The following is an 18,773-nucleotide window of genomic DNA, read 5'->3' as shown; positions in this document are numbered from 1 at the left end:
ATTTCTCTCTAAAGCAACTTTTTTTTTTTTTTTATCTATTTGAACCTTTTCTCGTTTAACACAATAATGACTTAAATTTTTCTTTTGGGGGTGATTCCTGAGCCAAATGTGATGTGCAATTAATTGCCACATTGTGTAACTAATTAGGTTCGAAATCATAATTGCCTGAGAGCCTGAATTTTAATATTGATTTATTTTTCTACTTGTAAGATTATTTAAATTTTGACTTTAGCATCCAAAAGTGTCCAAGTGTGTTTGGGAGCCATTGAATATACAAAATATATTAACAATTATTATTTTTTTATTCAATTTAATGTAATTTACTTCTTATTTCAATTGAATTTTAATTGTATTTATCAAAAAATTTGTATATAATTTTATTTGTATTAATTTTCCTCCCTTATTTTGTTGTATTTTATTTTTATGTTCTGGCTTGATTGTTGGAATTTGATTAGAAGTTAGAATATGTTTTTGTTGTTCTTGAAGTTTTGACCATTTTTAAACTTTGTCTTTCTTTCTTTTCTTATTTCCCTGAACTTTCCCGCCCTCTCAACCCCCCTCCCTATTTTTGTCCTCCATCGCAGGTCTGAATATTGCTTATCTAAATCCGGGAGCCATTGGGGGCCACAAGGCATCCAGCCTAGCGGACCGTCAGCGGGAGTATCTGCTCGACATGATTCCCCCACGCTCCATATCCCAGTCCATCACCGGGCAGAAATGAGCCCTGACGGGACTGCAGATCCCCCTTTCGGACGCCCCACCACCCCTCTGTTCTACATCAGAACACCAACCCCCCCCACCCTTAACACATACACGCACACCATCACCCCATCGCATGCAGTGCCTGTCCGTGTGCCTACCCAACTAACCCATAAGAACAGCTCAATCAGTCAGACTATAAACACCAGACTGTCAGTGCATCTCAAACTTCGGTTTCCTACTATAGCAAAGCTCTTTATTGTTATCTCGACTTATTATTGCTGTTGTTATTGCTAATTCTATTATTATCACCGTTATTATTATTAGTATTATTGTTGCTTCTGTTACACTTACTCTTATTACACTTATTAGTAGGTTTAGTGTTTTTTGCATCTTTTTATGTTCTTACCCATATGTTTTTCTTTACAGAGGGAGGATGCCAGATTGCAGGGTCACTTAAAAATCTAAAAGCTTTTTTTTTTTTTTTTTGGTTCATTTGAAAGCTTCCTCCCTCAGTCAACCCTGTAAACTTAGACTCATTCTCTCTCATGTCATACATGTTCAGTTTCGGAGTTGGAATGGTTAAAGCGTTCTTACCTGAGATAGAGAGAGCAGAATCTTTGTAGCGTTACACATTCGGAAACTACAAAGTCCTCAAAGAACCTTCTGGTTCAGAAAGAGCGAGACAGACTCATGTACATTGATCAGATTGATCCTTATGCAGAGCGCTGCTCATCTAGTCAATGTTGGTTCTGCCTTGAGAAGGCCACACAGATTCGTTAACAGCTGAAAATGGGACCTGCACTAGCACGGATGAGTCTCCTGCTGTCGAATGTACAGAGAGAAACTTTGGAGGCTCGTTACTTGTACGTATGCGCCCATGAACAGGATCTCTCCCGTGTCTCTCAATGCCTTCACAATCGCAGGATGCAGTGATGTCATACAGCTTCTTTTGTGGTGACGGTGCGTTTCACTGCACAGCAAAGAATGAAGCCAGAGAGTTCCATCGTCATGAACTTTGTCTCCTCCTAAGCTATTTTTGTTTCTGCTTGGGTGTTTTGTGATCATTTCTTTAACCCCCCACCCCTTCCCTGTCTTTACGGTTTTGTTCTTTTTATTTTAATCGAGCGGCGTCTCCATCTGAAATGGCCACGTATCTTAAAGGTACCTGCCAAGGGAGACGATAATCATTGAAATGGCAAATAGGTGGAATTGTTGGAAAAGTGGTTTATGCGTAGATTGTTAACGTGAGTTTTAACAGAAGGCATTGACAAGGATCAATCATCATGTTAAAGCAATGCACATGAGATGCCTCATTATGGAGGAGCACTTTTCTTCTTAATAATTGAAAAACAGAATGGTTAAACAAAAGAGGACGAGAATGTTTCAGCGCACAGGATCTTAAGGTATGGATGCCATCGGATGTCTCAGAGAGAGTTGGGAGAAAGACTTGTTGTGCGGTGCGTTTCATCTATTAGAAAGCATCCGGCCTTTTCAAACCCACAGTAATTTAATGATTTTTATGTTATTGGTGCATGCGTTTTTGTTTCAGTAGACATAACCTGGAGGCATTTGAATGATGGTAACAATATAAGCAGTGTTTGGTCAATATGCAGTATTAGGGATTTTGTGGAGGATGAATTTTGCATTCTGGTTGGACTCACGACAACCTTTTGGTCAGATTTAGTTCTCTGATATTGAGGTAGTGTTCCATGTTTCAGTTACGTGGATCACAAATGGCTTTCAAAGGGTTTAACATCTGTTTGTTGACAAGAAGTTGAGCACTTAACATTTTTCCCTCCAAGCTAAGCATTTCCTGTGACTCATATGAGGTCTGTCATGCAGGTCATGTTTAATAGCTGAGAAAAATCAAAGCTATTATGTGTTTGATGAATTAATGGAAATAAATCCATACACATACATTTCTCTGTCATGTGTGTAGTCCAAATCCTTGCAGTTTGAATTTTTCTTTTTTCTTTCACTGTCCTGTATAATGCCACTGATTTGTGGTGGAACGATGCAACTTTTGAACAAAATGTTTTGAAGATACCTTGGATTAAAATTTCAGGTGCAATATAAGATAATAGGATGTTTACACCTTTTTTTTTCTTCTGGTAATGATGATAAATCAGTCTCTTTTAGTCATCCTGTTCAGTCTTTGATATTAAGGGTATGATTTGATCTTTGCTCCAATTTCATGATCTGTAATGTTTTTGTTGTTCTTTTGAAATGAACGTAGGGTGTTTATAGTAACTCATTTCTCTCTCCTGCTCTCTCTTGTAGACTATATTAGATGCATCCATATACCTGTGTTCATATATTTACAAGAAAGTTGGATTTTGAAGTTTAACTTCCTTTTGACTCCTCAATTAAGTTCCATTTTCGTTTGGTTGTTTAATTTCAGCTGTTTCTAAAAAAAAAAAAAAAAAAGGAGAAAAAAATCAAATTTAATCAAAAAAAAAAGTATGAACAGATGACACGATATTTGCAAGGTCAGAAGTAATAATGACTTATTGTACATAAGCTTTTTTTTCTCCCTTGAATTAAAAATAATGAAATGAAATTAAAATGGTTGTATATTGTGTAGAAAAGCAAACAAAAAGCCATGAATATTGTGAAGCTTGTTATTTCGTTTTGTGATCACTGTGTATTATTGTGTAACAAATGTGCAAAATGTATGGGATTATACTTCTGTTGTTTTTGAATGAGCTCTTTAAATGCATTTTCTCCCCAGCTGTACGTTTTTGTAGTATGTAGTATTTGCAGAAGAAGAAAAAAGTTCATTGCTCTGGTGGAGCATTTGATCCATTCTGTAGCCTTTGGACTGAGACATGATGGGACAGTCTCGTATGTTACTTTTTTTGTTACCTTTCTTTTATTTGTTTTTTCCACTGTTGATTTCAAAAATTAAGGTAGATGTTCAGTGAATAAGTTTCTTTTTCTAATGTCCCACACAAAGTGTTGGTCTTACAGAACATGGACTGGATGAAACATTTGACAGTATTACCACCCTCACTCGACCAAATCCAAAGCGATCATCATAAATGTAAAATCTAAGCACGCCATTACTTTTAGATAAATTACTGGGTGCAGAAAACCATACAGGGGAGATTGTGTACATTTATTTTCTCTCTGTTGCTTAAAGGACAAACTTTCCTCAGTATATCCCTTTTTTTCTCTCTCTTGGGAAAAAAATTCCAATGCTCTTTTTTTTTTTTTCATGAAGATTGTATACATTGTATGCGATGAAGATGTTTGTTTTTGACTGTTCCAATGATTATTGCCTTCAGCCTTTAAATCATGACAAAACAAAAAAAATACACAATTTGCAAAGTTTTGATTCTAAGGTTTGTGACATTATTAGATATGCTTTTTCAAGTTTCATGTCATGGTATCACTGTCCATAAATCTCTGACTGGACAATCAGCTTTCCTGGAGTTCTAGTGCTGGGGTTTACTTCTCTTAAATTTTTTATTTTCTTTTTATTTCTCTGCCATTTTTTTAATTCCTCTCCCTGATTTTAATTTGTTGCAAGTACAAGTCTTTTTGTTGTTGTTTTTTGAAGAGGGAGAGAGGGTTTTGGGTCGTCATTTCTTTTTGATTTTCAAAATTTCATCTGAACTTTCAAATATTTTTTTTTAAAAGACTCGGCTGCAATTTACCCAGTTTGAATTTTAAAGCAAATGGCAATATGTTGAAATCCGTTTATAAAAGAAAGACTATGAATAATTCAAATGTGTACAGTAAAAAAGTATTAGAGATTGGCTTAGACAATTATTGATTTTAGTCAAGGAACAGAAGTGCTTTTTGTCACGTTTTTATTTTCATTTAGAACATTAATCCAGACCTTTTGCACATCCTTGATATTTAACTGTCTAAAATGGAGATGGAAAAAAAAATGCTGTTTGATTACTGCCGGTTGATTAACAACAATTATGCATTGACTGAAAAAAAATAAGCTAATTTTGGAGGAAATAACTTTGTAATATTTATCACTTGCAAGCTATGTTTAATAAAGGATGGAACAGTTTATCTCGGAGTGTGTTAACATTTGTTTATAAATGTTTGGTTCTTTTGCCATTTTAAATGTTCTAAGTATTTCTGATATTTTTAAATCTCTTATTTTTATATATTGTTATTATTATTTTCATTTAGATTTTTCATTTACATTTTCAAACCTATATCATTGTCTTTCTTTCTTTGGCAATACTAAAGGTATTTTTTTTTTTGCTATGGCTGATTAACAATGTTTCCAGTTCTCACACTCTTTCAGCCAGCACTCATATGGTCTCTTGAGCTCTTGTCCATCATTTACAGACTAATTGACTTCATTATAGGCTTTGAATTTATCCGGTCACAACAATTATAGCTATTTTCCACAGCATCACTGTTCCTCTGTATCCTGCCAGCTGTACTAAGGTTGTACTCCCTTAAGGACTGATGTCTGTTATTCTGTTCCAACTAAACCAGTGTTAGTTGACTCCGGTGCATGGTGGGATCATCTGAAATAAGACAATTAGACAAGATTTTCATTTTTATTCTTGTCATACATTATACAGCAATTGGCAGGTGCCTTAAATTAAATATGCCCAACCGATCACAAAAGAGTATCAAAATATAGCCACACATTTTTATCAGAAGACATGTGCCCCAGTACTAATAAAAGATTTGGGCTCTGATATTCTGCATGAATTTGTATTGACCAAATCACATATTTTCAATCCTTAATGCTCCATTTTGCAAATGAATAGGTGAGTTAATATCTAATACCATTGCTGACACAGACCATACAGTTTATTATCTCTTGCTTTGTGTTCAGACATGACTTGCTTGTATTAAGCAATATCCACATCTAAAATTTTGCACAGCCCAAATGGTTTTGTTTTCCTGGGAATCAACCCACAAACATGTTTCCTGTGTTACACTGTGCTTTTTTTCTCTGGGATGCGTTTTAATGCTCAACATGCGCGCACTTCCTCTGATGTCTCTGTAGTACCCAACCTCTGTTCCTGGGCCATAGCGCAGATGCATCAATGGAATTGCCATTCTGTTCTCTGACCTTGAGCGTGTAATGGGTCAGAACTACACATCTGGGCAGGCTGGGGCCACAGCACATATATGTGATATGTTAACATGTTGGACTGTAGTTATATTCTCAGATTATGTAATCAAAGGTCAGGTAAGAGCTTGTGTTGAAAAGATTTAAAATCCTCCTAGCATAAAATGTGCCAGAAAAGCATCCCACTGGAATTCTGAGCAGTTCATTTCTGTCTTTCCAAGAATGTAGCCCTCGGGCCACTACATAATCATTCAGTGACTGCAAACTGAAAACGATTAGTCATTAATATTAGTGTAATTTCCATGTCATTTCCACCTGCCCACACATTGTTTCGTGACAGCTTGTCCCGATTACATCTCCTTAGTCATCAGGAAGGCTGTCTGGAGAGGCTGCAGGTTAGTGGATGTCACTACTTTGGAATGAGGTTCAGATCCCTGTCATCAGACCAGCTGCAGCGCTCCGAAAAGGTTAAACCTGTTCCTCTCAAAGTCAGTCTGCTCACCCAGTCCTAATCCACCCTTTTGGTTTTATTTGTATTTATTTATTTGATAGTTATAGATTACTGGTGATTTTTTGGCATCTACTGTAATTGAATCATGTTGTCAGATTCTTAATATTTTTCAGTCTCCTGCCAGCAATAGAGGGCAGTGTTGAGCAGTAGCCTACTTTGTGAAGTCCTGCTGCATCAGTGGTTACGTTCTCACCGACCTATTCATCTTCAGATACCTTGATTTTATGATTTGGACATAATTTTTTGCTGATTTTTAGTGGATGCATCGACTGTAAAATATAAAATCAGTTCATCACATTATAGATATCTGCTAATATTTAAAGACAACCAGAAAGTGTCCAAATCTTTTTGTTTATCAGAATTGTATGCCATTGCAGCAGTTAGAGATCCATCTGTGTTGGAAATATAGGTCTAGGTTGCTAAAGACCCAAATATGTAATAATGATTGGTGAAACACCCATGCATTTAAGGGTTAAACTGATGTGAACATTCAAATCTCCTCTTAAATATCTCCAATCATTTTACATTTAAATAATGGGGAGCAAAAACAATTGGTGTCAAATTATAAATATCTTGGTATAATGTTGGACCTTATATGCTAATCGGGGATGCATGGACTAATTATGTAAGCAAGAAGTTTCAACAAAGAAATTACTTTCTTTTAATGTCCATAGCAGAATGCTTTTGATGTGGGGCTTTTATTGAAAGTGTTTGTGTCTTGTTGGTATGGTAATACAGAGACTCAGAGGAGGTCACTAGGGAAGGTGGGAACAATGGCAAGTTAACTGTTAGGGATAAAGTTACAGAGCATTGAGAGTAGCCTATATATATATATATATATATATATATAAAGAGTGCAGAGTAAGGCCAACACTATTTTGAATGAAAAGTGGCATCCTTTATCTTATGGTTTTGAAATGTTGACATACGATGGCATTGTGTCAGCCTAGTGCATTGCCTTTTTCATTTTACATCTAAAAAGCATTCAAAAAAAATAAAAATAAAATAAATAATAATAATCAAATGTAAAATTCCATTTAGTGTATTCGTTACAAATAAATGTATTATTAAAACTACAAAAGCTGTTCAATAGAGCAGCGAGTGTTTCTTTTATGGTTCGATTAACATTAAGCGGCCTATATTAAGACCCACTGTAATGCAAGGATCTAATAAAATGATACACATCAGATGTTTTCCCCCCAAAATTCCCTGAAATTCACTTGAGACATTATCGACACCCTTACTTCAAAATACCCCCTTCTATGTTTACCAGCTGAGAGAAATTTATACAGGTTTGGAACTTGAGGGTGAGTAAATAAAGACAGAACTTTCTTTCTTTCTTTTTTTTTTTTTGTGAATTTTCCCTTTGTTTCCAAATAGTCTTTAAGGACACTTAGTGTGCAGGTTAGACATATCATGGTAATGTAATGAGATTAAATATCAAAAGCTCTGAAGAAACTGGAGTAAATATGTGACAATATGTTTTCCCATCCACAGCTCGTTGGTGGTTGCCAGGGTGTTGCTACGCAATTGCTTAGGTGTTCAGAGCGGTTGTTGGCACATTACTATGTGATTGCAGCGGTTTTTAAATACTTGACCAAACCAAATGACCGCACTCACAAGTCTCTTGGGTTTCTCTTTCAATGCAACTATAAGATTGTTTTAGCCTATTTTATGATCCTCAAAGTGAAAATTATATAAAAAATGCTTTCAAAAGTAAAAGTATACCTCTTCTCAACAAGCCACACATTTTGAGGTATTATTCATGCCTGTAGTACAAATTATGCCAAAGTTTAATACTTCTAGTCAGTGGTTCAAATCATCTAATTAGATGCTATACACATAATAATTAAAAGTTTGTTGTTATTATTTAACATGTACGCTATGACATCAACACTAATGGTCTAGCTAATTAGCCATCATCCAAAGCATGAATGACTCCATAAAAGATTCTCACCAGACTCTTCCACTCACTAAATGTATATCATTTACAGTAATTTAATAAAATGTGATAATGTGTTTAAATCAGTAATATGGGATGAGTGAGGACCTTTGAAAATAATTCACTATTTCTCAGTAGACAGAACAGCTCAGCTTCAGCTGAGATAATAATAACAGGGCTCTCAGTCCAGGGGATGGATGAGGTTTTCATTCGCTCTCATCCTCTGGCCTTGAGAAGGTCAGGATACATTGCTCACAGGTGACAGCTGTAGCACAGACAGTCCCTTGACTGTCAGCATTCTCACTTCTGCCTCTTTTCCAGGTGTCAACATACGTCTGGTGTGAAAGTCTCACTTTTAAACTTTCTTCAAATTCCTCCAAGCAAGAAGCTGGGAATGAAGGCAAAGATGTGTTATTAAACAAACAGCCATTCATCCTCTCTCTTACAGCTTCAATGCAGCTTGTTGAGTCTGTCAAGTGAAATGCATGAAGGTTTTCTCATTTCTGAGGTGAAATCCAAGGTGAACCGTCACTTTTTGTTGTCATTAGGTTAGAAACATTGCTGTTGCAGATGAATGACAGAGAAAGTAATCAGTCTTGTATGTGTGATTTCAAATCAAATGTGATTTGCCCAGTCCATAAGCAAAGATCACTACCATGATGCTAAAGCATTGTGGGTGGTTGTTAAGGTGTTGATATTGTCACTTAAGAGTTTGGAGTGGGTGTGCAGTTGCTAGGGAGTTATGTGTGGTTGCTAAGCTATTGCTACAGTATGTTATTTTGTGTTGTGGGTGGTTGCCAAGGTGTTGCTGTGTGGTTATTAAAGGGTTCTTAGTGGGTTTAGCATATTGCCACACAGCTGCTAGGCAGTTTGGGGTGTTACCTAGGGGTTACTACGCAATTGCTAAAGCATTGTGGATCATTGCCAAACCGTTGCTTTGCAGTTTATAAAAGGTTCTGAGTAGTGCAGCACATTGCTATGTAGCCGCTAGGGCATTGTGGGTGGTTTCCAAGGTCTTGCAACGTGGTTACTAAAATAATGACTAAAAATAAGTGGTTCTAACAAATTACTTTGCAGTTGTCAACATTTTCTGGGTGGTTGCTTACTGGCCCAAGTCAAAATAGGCCATTATTTATCTGATATATTGATAATGGTATAGACCACCCATGCTCATGATTCTGACATTCTACCAGCATGTCTGTGCTGCAGATTTTATTCTGTCCTGATTCAGATAAAATCAATAAAGAATCATATTTAAGGCAGAGTGCTTGTATTTGTGGGGTTCAGGTGAACCTCAGTGTGTAATGACAGATGTGATTGTTGTATTGGGATCTGGGGGCCTGAGCATCTGCTAAGAGACTTTAAAAGCCTCTCTATTGATTTCCTTTCACTCCAATTAACAGCACAGTTTATATAGTGCAACAGAGCTTGTACACAATTTCCATGGGCAGTCCATTTGTGCTCCCTCAGTAAGGTCCTCCTTGAAATCAACAAAATCAAATTGTATGTTCATCACACTATTTGAGCATTACATTTTTATATGGCAGACAGTTGATTAAATCAGGAGCTTTTCTTCATGGTGTATATTTCCCTTAAATTAAATTCAGTCCTTTGTTTAGAATCAACCTCTATTCAAATCAAATATTCAAATGAATTTCAAACTCAGGAAGGTAAAATATGCATTTATCTACTGCAATGTACCCCTAGATCCCTTTAACTTTAACTTTAGATTGATCCTCTGTCAGTCAGTGGCTCTGAAACCCAACAAGGTTTTTAATGAAGATTTATTTAGTGAAGGAAGCACAATGTGGGCTCTCAGCCTTTGTATCTTATCTCTACACAGGTATGTAGCTCTACACTGATTGTTTTACACAGTCATGGCCAAAAATGAGTGAACACATTTTTTCCTCAGTAACCAAAAAGGTCATCCTAAATGTTATTTGTAATGTTTGCAGTTTCCTTTCTGCCTTTTTAATTATATCCCTTCTCAATTCATCAGATGACTTATGCACAGTGTTACAATATTTCAATATGTCCAAGCAGTCTGGACAGTCAAACTTAAAAAAGCAAAAGTAATTAGCCAGATGTAATTAGCTTGAAGTCTGAATTTCAAATGAATTTCAAATGCATACAGGAATTGTCTTAATGAGTAGTTTTTGTTTGTTAGTTTTTATTGATTCATTCATTTTTATTTTTGTTTACAAGTAAAAACATCTTAGCAGCCTTAAAATGATAAACATATATTGTGTAAGAAAAAATGTTTATTTTTAGAAATGACATCTTTTACTCATCTTTTTAGAAATGACATCTTTTACTTATACATATTTTACTCATCCCATTGAAAACCGTTTTATTCTATTTCACAAGAAATAGATTTAGGATGTTTTGATAAAGTGTATAATATGGATATTTCTATTTTATAGGCTGCATATCTGATTATGGCTCTGTAATGGACAAATTAAACTGTTGTACAATGGATTGTTCATTATTTGTAAGTAATTAATAATCTGCTTTTGTGTTTCATCTTGTTTTTCCAAGATTATTCGAAGGCTCTCTTGTGAATCCAGGATTTTATCAAAATAAATTGTTGCCTCCCTCCTCGCAACTCTGGCATTGATTAGTCTCTGTCCTGGCTCTTTCCTCTCTGTTGTTTTCCCCTATTTCTTTCATTTTCATTGAGCGTGGTGATAACACATCTGAAGAATTCTGAAGATTTGAACTGGGAAGGTCATGTGAAAACTTGTCCTGGTGGGGTTTCTTGCTGTGGAAGGTGAGCATTTGTAGTTGATATTCCGAACGCTGGTCATGCTGAATTTATTCACGTTCATTTCAATGTATTATTTCAGTATTAGTGTATTATTTGTGGAGACTTTACTTCCAAATATATAGTATATGGTGTGTAAATTTATATAAAATGCAGTAAATGCAGCAACAAAGCAGTAAGAACATGTCTAAATCGCAGTAGTATGGAAGAGTAAATGGAAGGGGGTGAGAGGTCAGTAGTGAAGGTTTATGGGAATTACGGAGTAATTGTCATCAGTGGAGAAGAAACCATTCCTGAGTCTACTGCTTATATGTACCCTTACCACTTTCAGCATATAAGGGAAGAAGTGGTATTTGATGATTATTTAAATAGCTTCATGTCAGCAGAAATGTGGACTTCCTGCTGGAGTGCATCTGTCAAGATAAGACTGACCAGACGCCCCATTTCTTCCTGGGATGATCTAGTATTTGAGACTCTTTTACACGTTCCTACTTATTTGCACTTTACAACAGTACTCATTATCTTGTTTACTGTACTGTAGGTCTTTAAATCATTACATTTATTTCAAGCACATTTTATACTGAAAGTGGGCATAAAACACACAGTCATACTTCACTCTTTTCTCCTGACATTAACCAGTTCAGAGTAATTACATAACCACACAAGTTAGAAAATAAAATTTCTGTGCAAACTGTGTAAAGTTCTCCTAAGCAGTTTATGTAATATATCATCTCTTATTTACACTATATCATAGTACCGCTTTACAAACCTATATGCCTTCTCTATGTTATGATTTAGGTTTGGCTTAGGGTTACTTGCATGTAATTATGCATAATTAATTGTTATTATAATAGTAAGTACATGTAACATATAACAAGGACACCTTGAAATAAAGTGTTACCAAATATGAATAGTGCATATTATTAAATTATATTACATATGTGATACAATTTGTTTATGTAAACTACCCATCAAAACGTCTGTTAGATTTTTAATGTTTTAGAAAGGATTCTCTTATTCTAACCAAGACTGCTATTATTTGATCAAAAATACAGTAAAAACTGAATCTTTGAGAAATATTATTACAATTTAAAATAACTGTTTTCTATATATTTAAAATGTAATTTATTCCTGTGATGGCAAAGCTGAATTTTCAGCAGCCATTATTCCAGTGTTCAGTGTTATATGATTCAGAAATCATTCTCATTTTTTGATTAGCTGCTCAAGAAATGTAATACAGTTCATTTGTTTTTTTGCTTTTCTCAGGATTATTTGATGAATAGTAAGTTCAAAAGAACAGCATTTACCAAAAAAATAACATTTACTTGAAAATAAAATTACCTGGAATAAAAACTGTTTGTAATTTTATACATGAATTTTTTCTCACTTTTGATCAGTTGCCTCCTTGCAGAATAGCTGTATAAAAAACCTTTCTTGACTAGACTGAGGTTAATTTAGTTGGTGTGATTCTGTAACATGTTCCTACAAAATAGGATGTTTCTCTCTGAAACTTTTCATTCCAGCTCCACAGTGACTGTAAAAAGGGAACATTTAGGCCTAGATATAACTAGGCCTAACTGACAATTCCCTCTGTGTGACGATTCTGGCTCTGAGACAAAAACTGAACGAGCCACCCACCAGAGTCCAGAGCACAAGGGTCTTCACATTACTTTCTGTCATCCACCAGTATCAAAGGATTTCCTGCTGTGTACAGACGCAAACACAACAGAATAGACAAAAGAACATATGCATAAATGTGCTGATATGAGGCCAGAGAGATCATAGCTTTACATTTGTGATGTTACATTTATCTCCTCTTTCTTTTCAGTGTCTATAAATTGCTGTTATTTACTGCAGATAACAAGAGAGGTTAATGTTTAAGTACTGATGACTGTTCCATCCGCCCCCACAGGTTTTCTTCTTAGCCTTGTAAAAGTGCTCTGTTTTTGTTGTTTTGGTTCCTCTTGGTATTCTCTGTACTAAAACATGTCACTTAGTGTCCAAAAGCAGTTTTTGGAAAGTATAGAAAAACAATATGAACAAAAAGCAAGTACTGACTGGACGTTTTCATAAATCTTAAGTATGATTTATCAGATGAAAACATAATGGAATATTAGATCATGGAAGAAAACATTAAAATCCCTTTAAATTGTCATAGTTAACATACCTCTAATTTGTTCCAAACCTGTATGAGTTTCGTCTGTTGGTAACCAAACAGTTGCCACTGACTTCCATAGTGTTTTTTTCTTCATACAGTGGAAGTCAACGCCTACCGTCAACTATTTATTCGGATTATAGTGCGCAAAAATCGTGTACTGGCCTTTTCTAAACAAAGACTGTATGTATGTGTTTTTTTTTAATTATAAACTTTGCATTTCTGATTTTAAAAACTCCAAAATGAGGCTCTTTTTTATTGGCAAGCACCTTTTTTTTTTAAGAAAACAAATGACTGTTTTTGTAACAATCAACATTACAGCATATTACCGTTTACAGTTGAGCTTATCTTGTATTAAACCCAGAATATTTAATTAAGGAAGACCTCCAGGGGTGGGGTGACAGACATTGATTACACACTGATGGACAGCAGGATATGGAACAGTCCCTGTGTGTCTCTCTGACCACCTGAGACTCCAACTGGGGTTTGCTTGCTTTGGCTAAAAAGTGGAGGATTTGTTTTTGTGAGATTCTACTTTTTGCTCCTAAGGAAACATTTACCCTCTGAGGAAGATCTGCATTCTGGATTTCATTTGACTTTTAAGGAATTATGTCCACCTACAGAACATTCAAGTTTTGTAATTATTATTTGGTCCAGATGAAGTAAGAATGTAATAGACACTGAACAGAAAGAGGAGATAAATGTAACATCACAAGGAAAGTTCTGTAAAGCTATGATCTCTCTGGGCTTATTTATACATATGCTTTGAGGAAGTTTATTGGTTTTCACTAGTTCTTTTAAAAAACAACCTGTTTTAACCAGCCTAAGCTACTAGTCCTAGCTGGTTTAAGATGGTCTCCATACCTGATTTGAGCTGGTATTTAGTTTAGACGAACAGCCAGCTGGTCTCCTTGCCTGATCAGCTAAAAACGGGCAAAATCACTTTGAAAAATAACCAGTTTACCACCTTGACCAGGCTAAGAGACTAACTAAGACTAACTTTGTGTTCCACAAAAGTCAAACAGGTGAGTAAACAAGGACAGAATTCTTAACTTTCACTTTATTAAATGAGAACATGAAATAGAGGATGTTAACTTGGAGTACAAATTGCAGAAGACATTAGAAATGGCATTATGCCTCTGCATGTTTTAATTAGTCATCATAATACTTTGATATTCAATCTTGTTGAAGCAATGCAGACAAATAAATGCAGACATTGTTGTGCAACAGTAGATGCCTAAGTTGTGCTTGAATGTTGAGTAATCATCAACAAAGAGGAAAAATTAGTTTAGGTACAACTTAAGAGTGCAGAGCTGCTATAAACTAGAAAACGATGGATGCGACAGAGGTGTAAAATGTTACTCAAGTGAAAGTACAAGTACTCAGTCAAAATTTTACTCAATTAAAAGTACAAGTATCTGGTCAAAATCATACTTAAGTAAAAGTAAAAAAGTACAACTTTAAATTTTACTCAAATATAAAAAAAGTAGAAGTACTTTTTTTCTGACAGACAATACAGAAGAATAGTTAAAGGGAGAGAAAGCAATGCGGAACACCAGCGGAACACCAAACAAATAAAAATAAAAAATAAATAAAAATACAGGGAAAGGCATTTAATTAAAGGAAACTCCATCATTTCCACCCTCATGCCATCCTATATGACTTTCATTTATCAGATTAACACAAACTAAGAGTTTTAGAAAAAAACATCCAAAAATGACACTTGAAATGACACAAAAACAATACACAAAGAGAATATGAGTCATGCAACCCCTGTTAATGAATCACTGTCTTTTTAAGTGAAACGATAGGCATGTGTGAAAAATACAAATACCAATATTGTAATCTTGACCGTCGTGTTCACTTTGCGTGGTTTCTGAAGTGGTCCTGTCCCCTTGCATTATATGGACTAAAAATCTTTGCTTGTCTTCATGTGAAGAAAGAAAGTCATAAACATCTGGGATGACAGAGGTTCAGTAAATGGTGAGAGAATTTTCATTTTTGGGCGAACTATCCCTTTGAAGAGCAAGATGTGATGGAGAGGCTAGAAATATATTCCAGACAGAATACAAGAATGTGTTGAATTAATGAGGAGAGTCATAGAATTAAAACATACAACGTTAACGTTTTTAAAGGCCACTTTATTTGTGTTGTCTATTCAAGTTCACTGTCTAAAAGGACAATTAATCTTTTAAATGTATATTTGGGGCATTTAGAGTTTTTTTCTTAGAAAATATTGATAAATCATTATTTGTGACTAATTAGATTAATTAATGAGTAAAGCATGTAATTATTAAGATTAAAAAAATATGTATTCACTGACAGTCCTAATTCCTACTTAATGATTCACATAACGACATTGTAAATACAACTTATCCACCACCTGGTAAGAACATCACTAAACATGAATTACAATTAATTTAGCATATAATATTTCTTTAAACCCTTTTTTAGGAGATTTGTAACATTTAAAAAAAAAAAAAAAATCTCCCTCCTCAGTATGCTTCCTCAGATTTGATGGTGAACTTATGAAGCCAGACATTTCCCTGTCATAACTGAAGTAGAAATGTGTGTGTTTGATGCATGAAAACATTGATCATTAGTTCTCACGTCAGGCACACACGTTTGTGCTTCTGTTTACCATATTTAATGTGCATAAGATAAAATAAAAATATAATGTACTTTTCAAATGAAATAAAATTGTAAGGAGTAAAAAGTACAGTTTTTTTCTTAAGAAATGTAATCAAGTAAAAGGAAAGTGGTCAGTTTAAATTGTAGTTGAGTAAAGTACAAATCCCCCAAAGTAATACATAAGTACAGTAATCAAGTAAAATTACTCAAGTATTTTACACCTCTGGGATGCGAGCAGATCGAGGCCTGCTGAAAGTGTGTAGAAATAATCATACAAGAAGAGTCTGTGGCCCGACCTGCTGAATGATAGGTGAATGAAGTGACTCAGAAATTATCATGTGTTGTTTGTTTTTTTTTGTTTTTTTTCAGATATAATACAGATCATAATTATATATTCCTATAAACCATCTGCACTTTGTCAGTTCTACAATAAAAATATTTCTCAGTCATGTTTAAATTATGGAATACTCAATTGTGGTGTTCAAGCCTAAATTCACATTGTATATAAACTTTACAAAAGGATTGTTAAAGGAACATCTTTTATAAATTGAAACCAGTAGCCTAAGTAATTTTTGGAAGAGGGTGTATTTTTTGAGAATTTTTTACATACTTCAGGGTGTGGCTGTAAATGTGACTATAGGCCACAAATGTGATGTCTTTCTGAACAAAGCTGAGATGGTTTTATTGTGGGAAAGAAGCAGTCCAAGTTGTTAGCATAGCTGTGACAGCAGCACCCCAGCTAATACATGTTCTGATCATTTTGTCGTAGTTAGTGAAGTGACATACAGCCAAGCATGTCGACCCATACTCAGAATCCGTGCTCTGCATTTAGCCCATCCAAAGTGCAAACACAGCAGTGAACACACACCCGGAGCAGTGGGCAGCAATTTATGCTGCAGCGCCCAGAGAGCAGTTGGGGGTTTGGTGCCTTGCTCAAGGGCCCGAGACTCGAACCCACAACCTTAAGGTTTGGAGTCTCTTACCACTAGACCACGACTTCCCCACAGTTAAAAGGGAACTCTGTGATATTTGTGTCACCACACAGAATTAGTATTAATGACTGTTTTCATACAGGTTTCCCCAAACACTCCCATAAGTGGTCAGTCAAATGGATAGTCATTGGTTGAGTCGATGTAGCAGTTTTGTATTGGTTTGGATGACAAACAGAGAAATGATTTTATAGCGGCCTAGAGCCTTAGTGTTTACCCATTTCAAAGGAAAACAACACACAAATGGTGTGCTCTTATTTTTATTGAAAATGTATTTTAACTTAAAATGAGATCAACAGAGCATATTTAGTTAACATGAAGATCTACAAAATTATGGTGGTTGGTGTTCCTGGGGACACGTGAACTGAAGCCAAATTATTTTGGATATTTCCACGAGAAAGGTTCGAGACACTTTGTTCTTTTGACTAGGACTAGTTTGTAGTTAAAACCGCTCTATAAGCTTCTGTCATTTCTGACTCATTTGTGGCTCTCATAGGCTACTGAACACTAAAACTTGCCAACAAACATGCACAAGAGCAGTTGTTAGAGGGGAGGATTGAGAGCCTGTCGTCATGCTGACACATTGCATCTGTTCTGAGGGTCTTTTGTGGGGGTTTTCAAGGAGAAAGAGCCAGATTGTTACAGAATGACTTTATGTTGGGCCACTTGTCAGACCCTTTTACCAATTTTCTTTGACACATGCACTATCAGCAGTGTTTTTGGGAGCTGATTTGTCATTCTTGATGGAAAAACGGACATTAATATAGTGGATCTGCTAATTTCTGACTCACAGGTTTTGTATATCCACACTCCCTTGTGAAATCTTTATCATGTTCATCGTGTGAATCATTGTGCGTAGTCTCTGAATCACACATGCATGTACAGTAACTCATATCAAAGGCTAATGAATAGGAATAGGGTTGCTCATAGGAACACTCAGGGTTATCTCAGCTCATGTGGTTGCATACATCTTTGCTCACATCTGTGGCTAAATGAAAAGATGTGGTGGGCTCCCAATCTGACTTATTCACTCAAGCAGCTTTAATGTAATGTTACTGATATATGTGGGAGGTTACTGTACATGACTTACATGAACAATTCAAACAATACCACCAATGTAGGTCAATGCAAGTAGTCACAAGAGGAAGCATGCATGCAAATTTGTGATGTGGAGGCTTGTTTTCACAACACCTTATGGCACTTTCCATCAATAGGGTTAGAAGTTTTTTCCTGCCATCAACCTCAAAATCTGTTTTCAGTTCATATTCTGAGGTTTGAAGTTGTTGCTAAAATTAAATGTCAGTTTTTAAACTGTTAGATTTGTAATTTTTTTTTTAAAGTGTCACATGATCCTTCAAAAATCATTCTAATATTCTATTTTGCTGCTAAAACAAACAAACAGAAAAAAAAAACATTTAAAATCTTTGGTAGTATATATAGATATATAGATGTATATAATTTGGCAAGTCACTTATTATTTATAATTATTTATAATTTAAAATCTTTTTTTATACATTGAATCGAATATCAGTTCAATAAATTATGTCTGTTGTATAAGTTTAATTATATACAGTCAAAAAGTTCCCGGCCTCTGGAACAAGACAAAGTATGTTCCATACAAGGCAAATTCTGATGTTATAGTTTGTCTAACACATGCAGTACAATATTGTTTATTTTGGAAGGTGGCATATAATCACATCCTGTCCAATTTAGGAAGACTCTTCTGATAAACACACTGTTACAACACTCAACTGGGAAAAAGTTATCTGAAGACAGAACTGCTGGTTATAAAGTGGAACACTACAAAGTATCCCCTTTTTTCAACGATTGTAAAGGGAATGCCAGTTTGTGTTGTAAAATGAACTGCAACATGTGCAGAAATGTGACAGATTGTGCAGTGAAGATCAGTTGCTGGAAACATCAACAGATGATGTGATGTCATGTGAATTGTGAATGTAGTTGGCTGACTGACCAGCAGGTGGTACCATTGAAATGACCTTTGTGTACACAGAAAAATAAGAAA

At 35.3% G+C, this 18,773-nt stretch overlaps 1 protein-coding gene across 1 annotated transcript in view; it reads left to right on the top strand.

Annotated features, from left to right (window-relative positions):
* The window catches only part of LOC132104262 (transcriptional repressor p66-beta-like), a 36,356-nt gene extending 35,554 nt beyond the window's left edge, over positions 1 to 802 (top strand). The window contains exon 11 of the mRNA XM_059509595.1: positions 585 to 802. Coding sequence (XP_059365578.1) covers positions 585 to 721 — 137 coding nt within the window. The 3' untranslated portion in view covers positions 722 to 802. The remainder of the gene's footprint in view (positions 1 to 584) is intronic.
* Positions 803 to 18,773: the final 17,971 nt, after the last annotated feature.

Source organism: Carassius carassius, chromosome 25 (assembly GCF_963082965.1).
Source record: "Carassius carassius chromosome 25, fCarCar2.1, whole genome shotgun sequence".
NCBI classification, from domain to species: Eukaryota; Metazoa; Chordata; class Actinopteri; order Cypriniformes; family Cyprinidae; genus Carassius; species Carassius carassius.
This window is presented reverse-complemented; position numbering and strand designations above follow the sequence as displayed.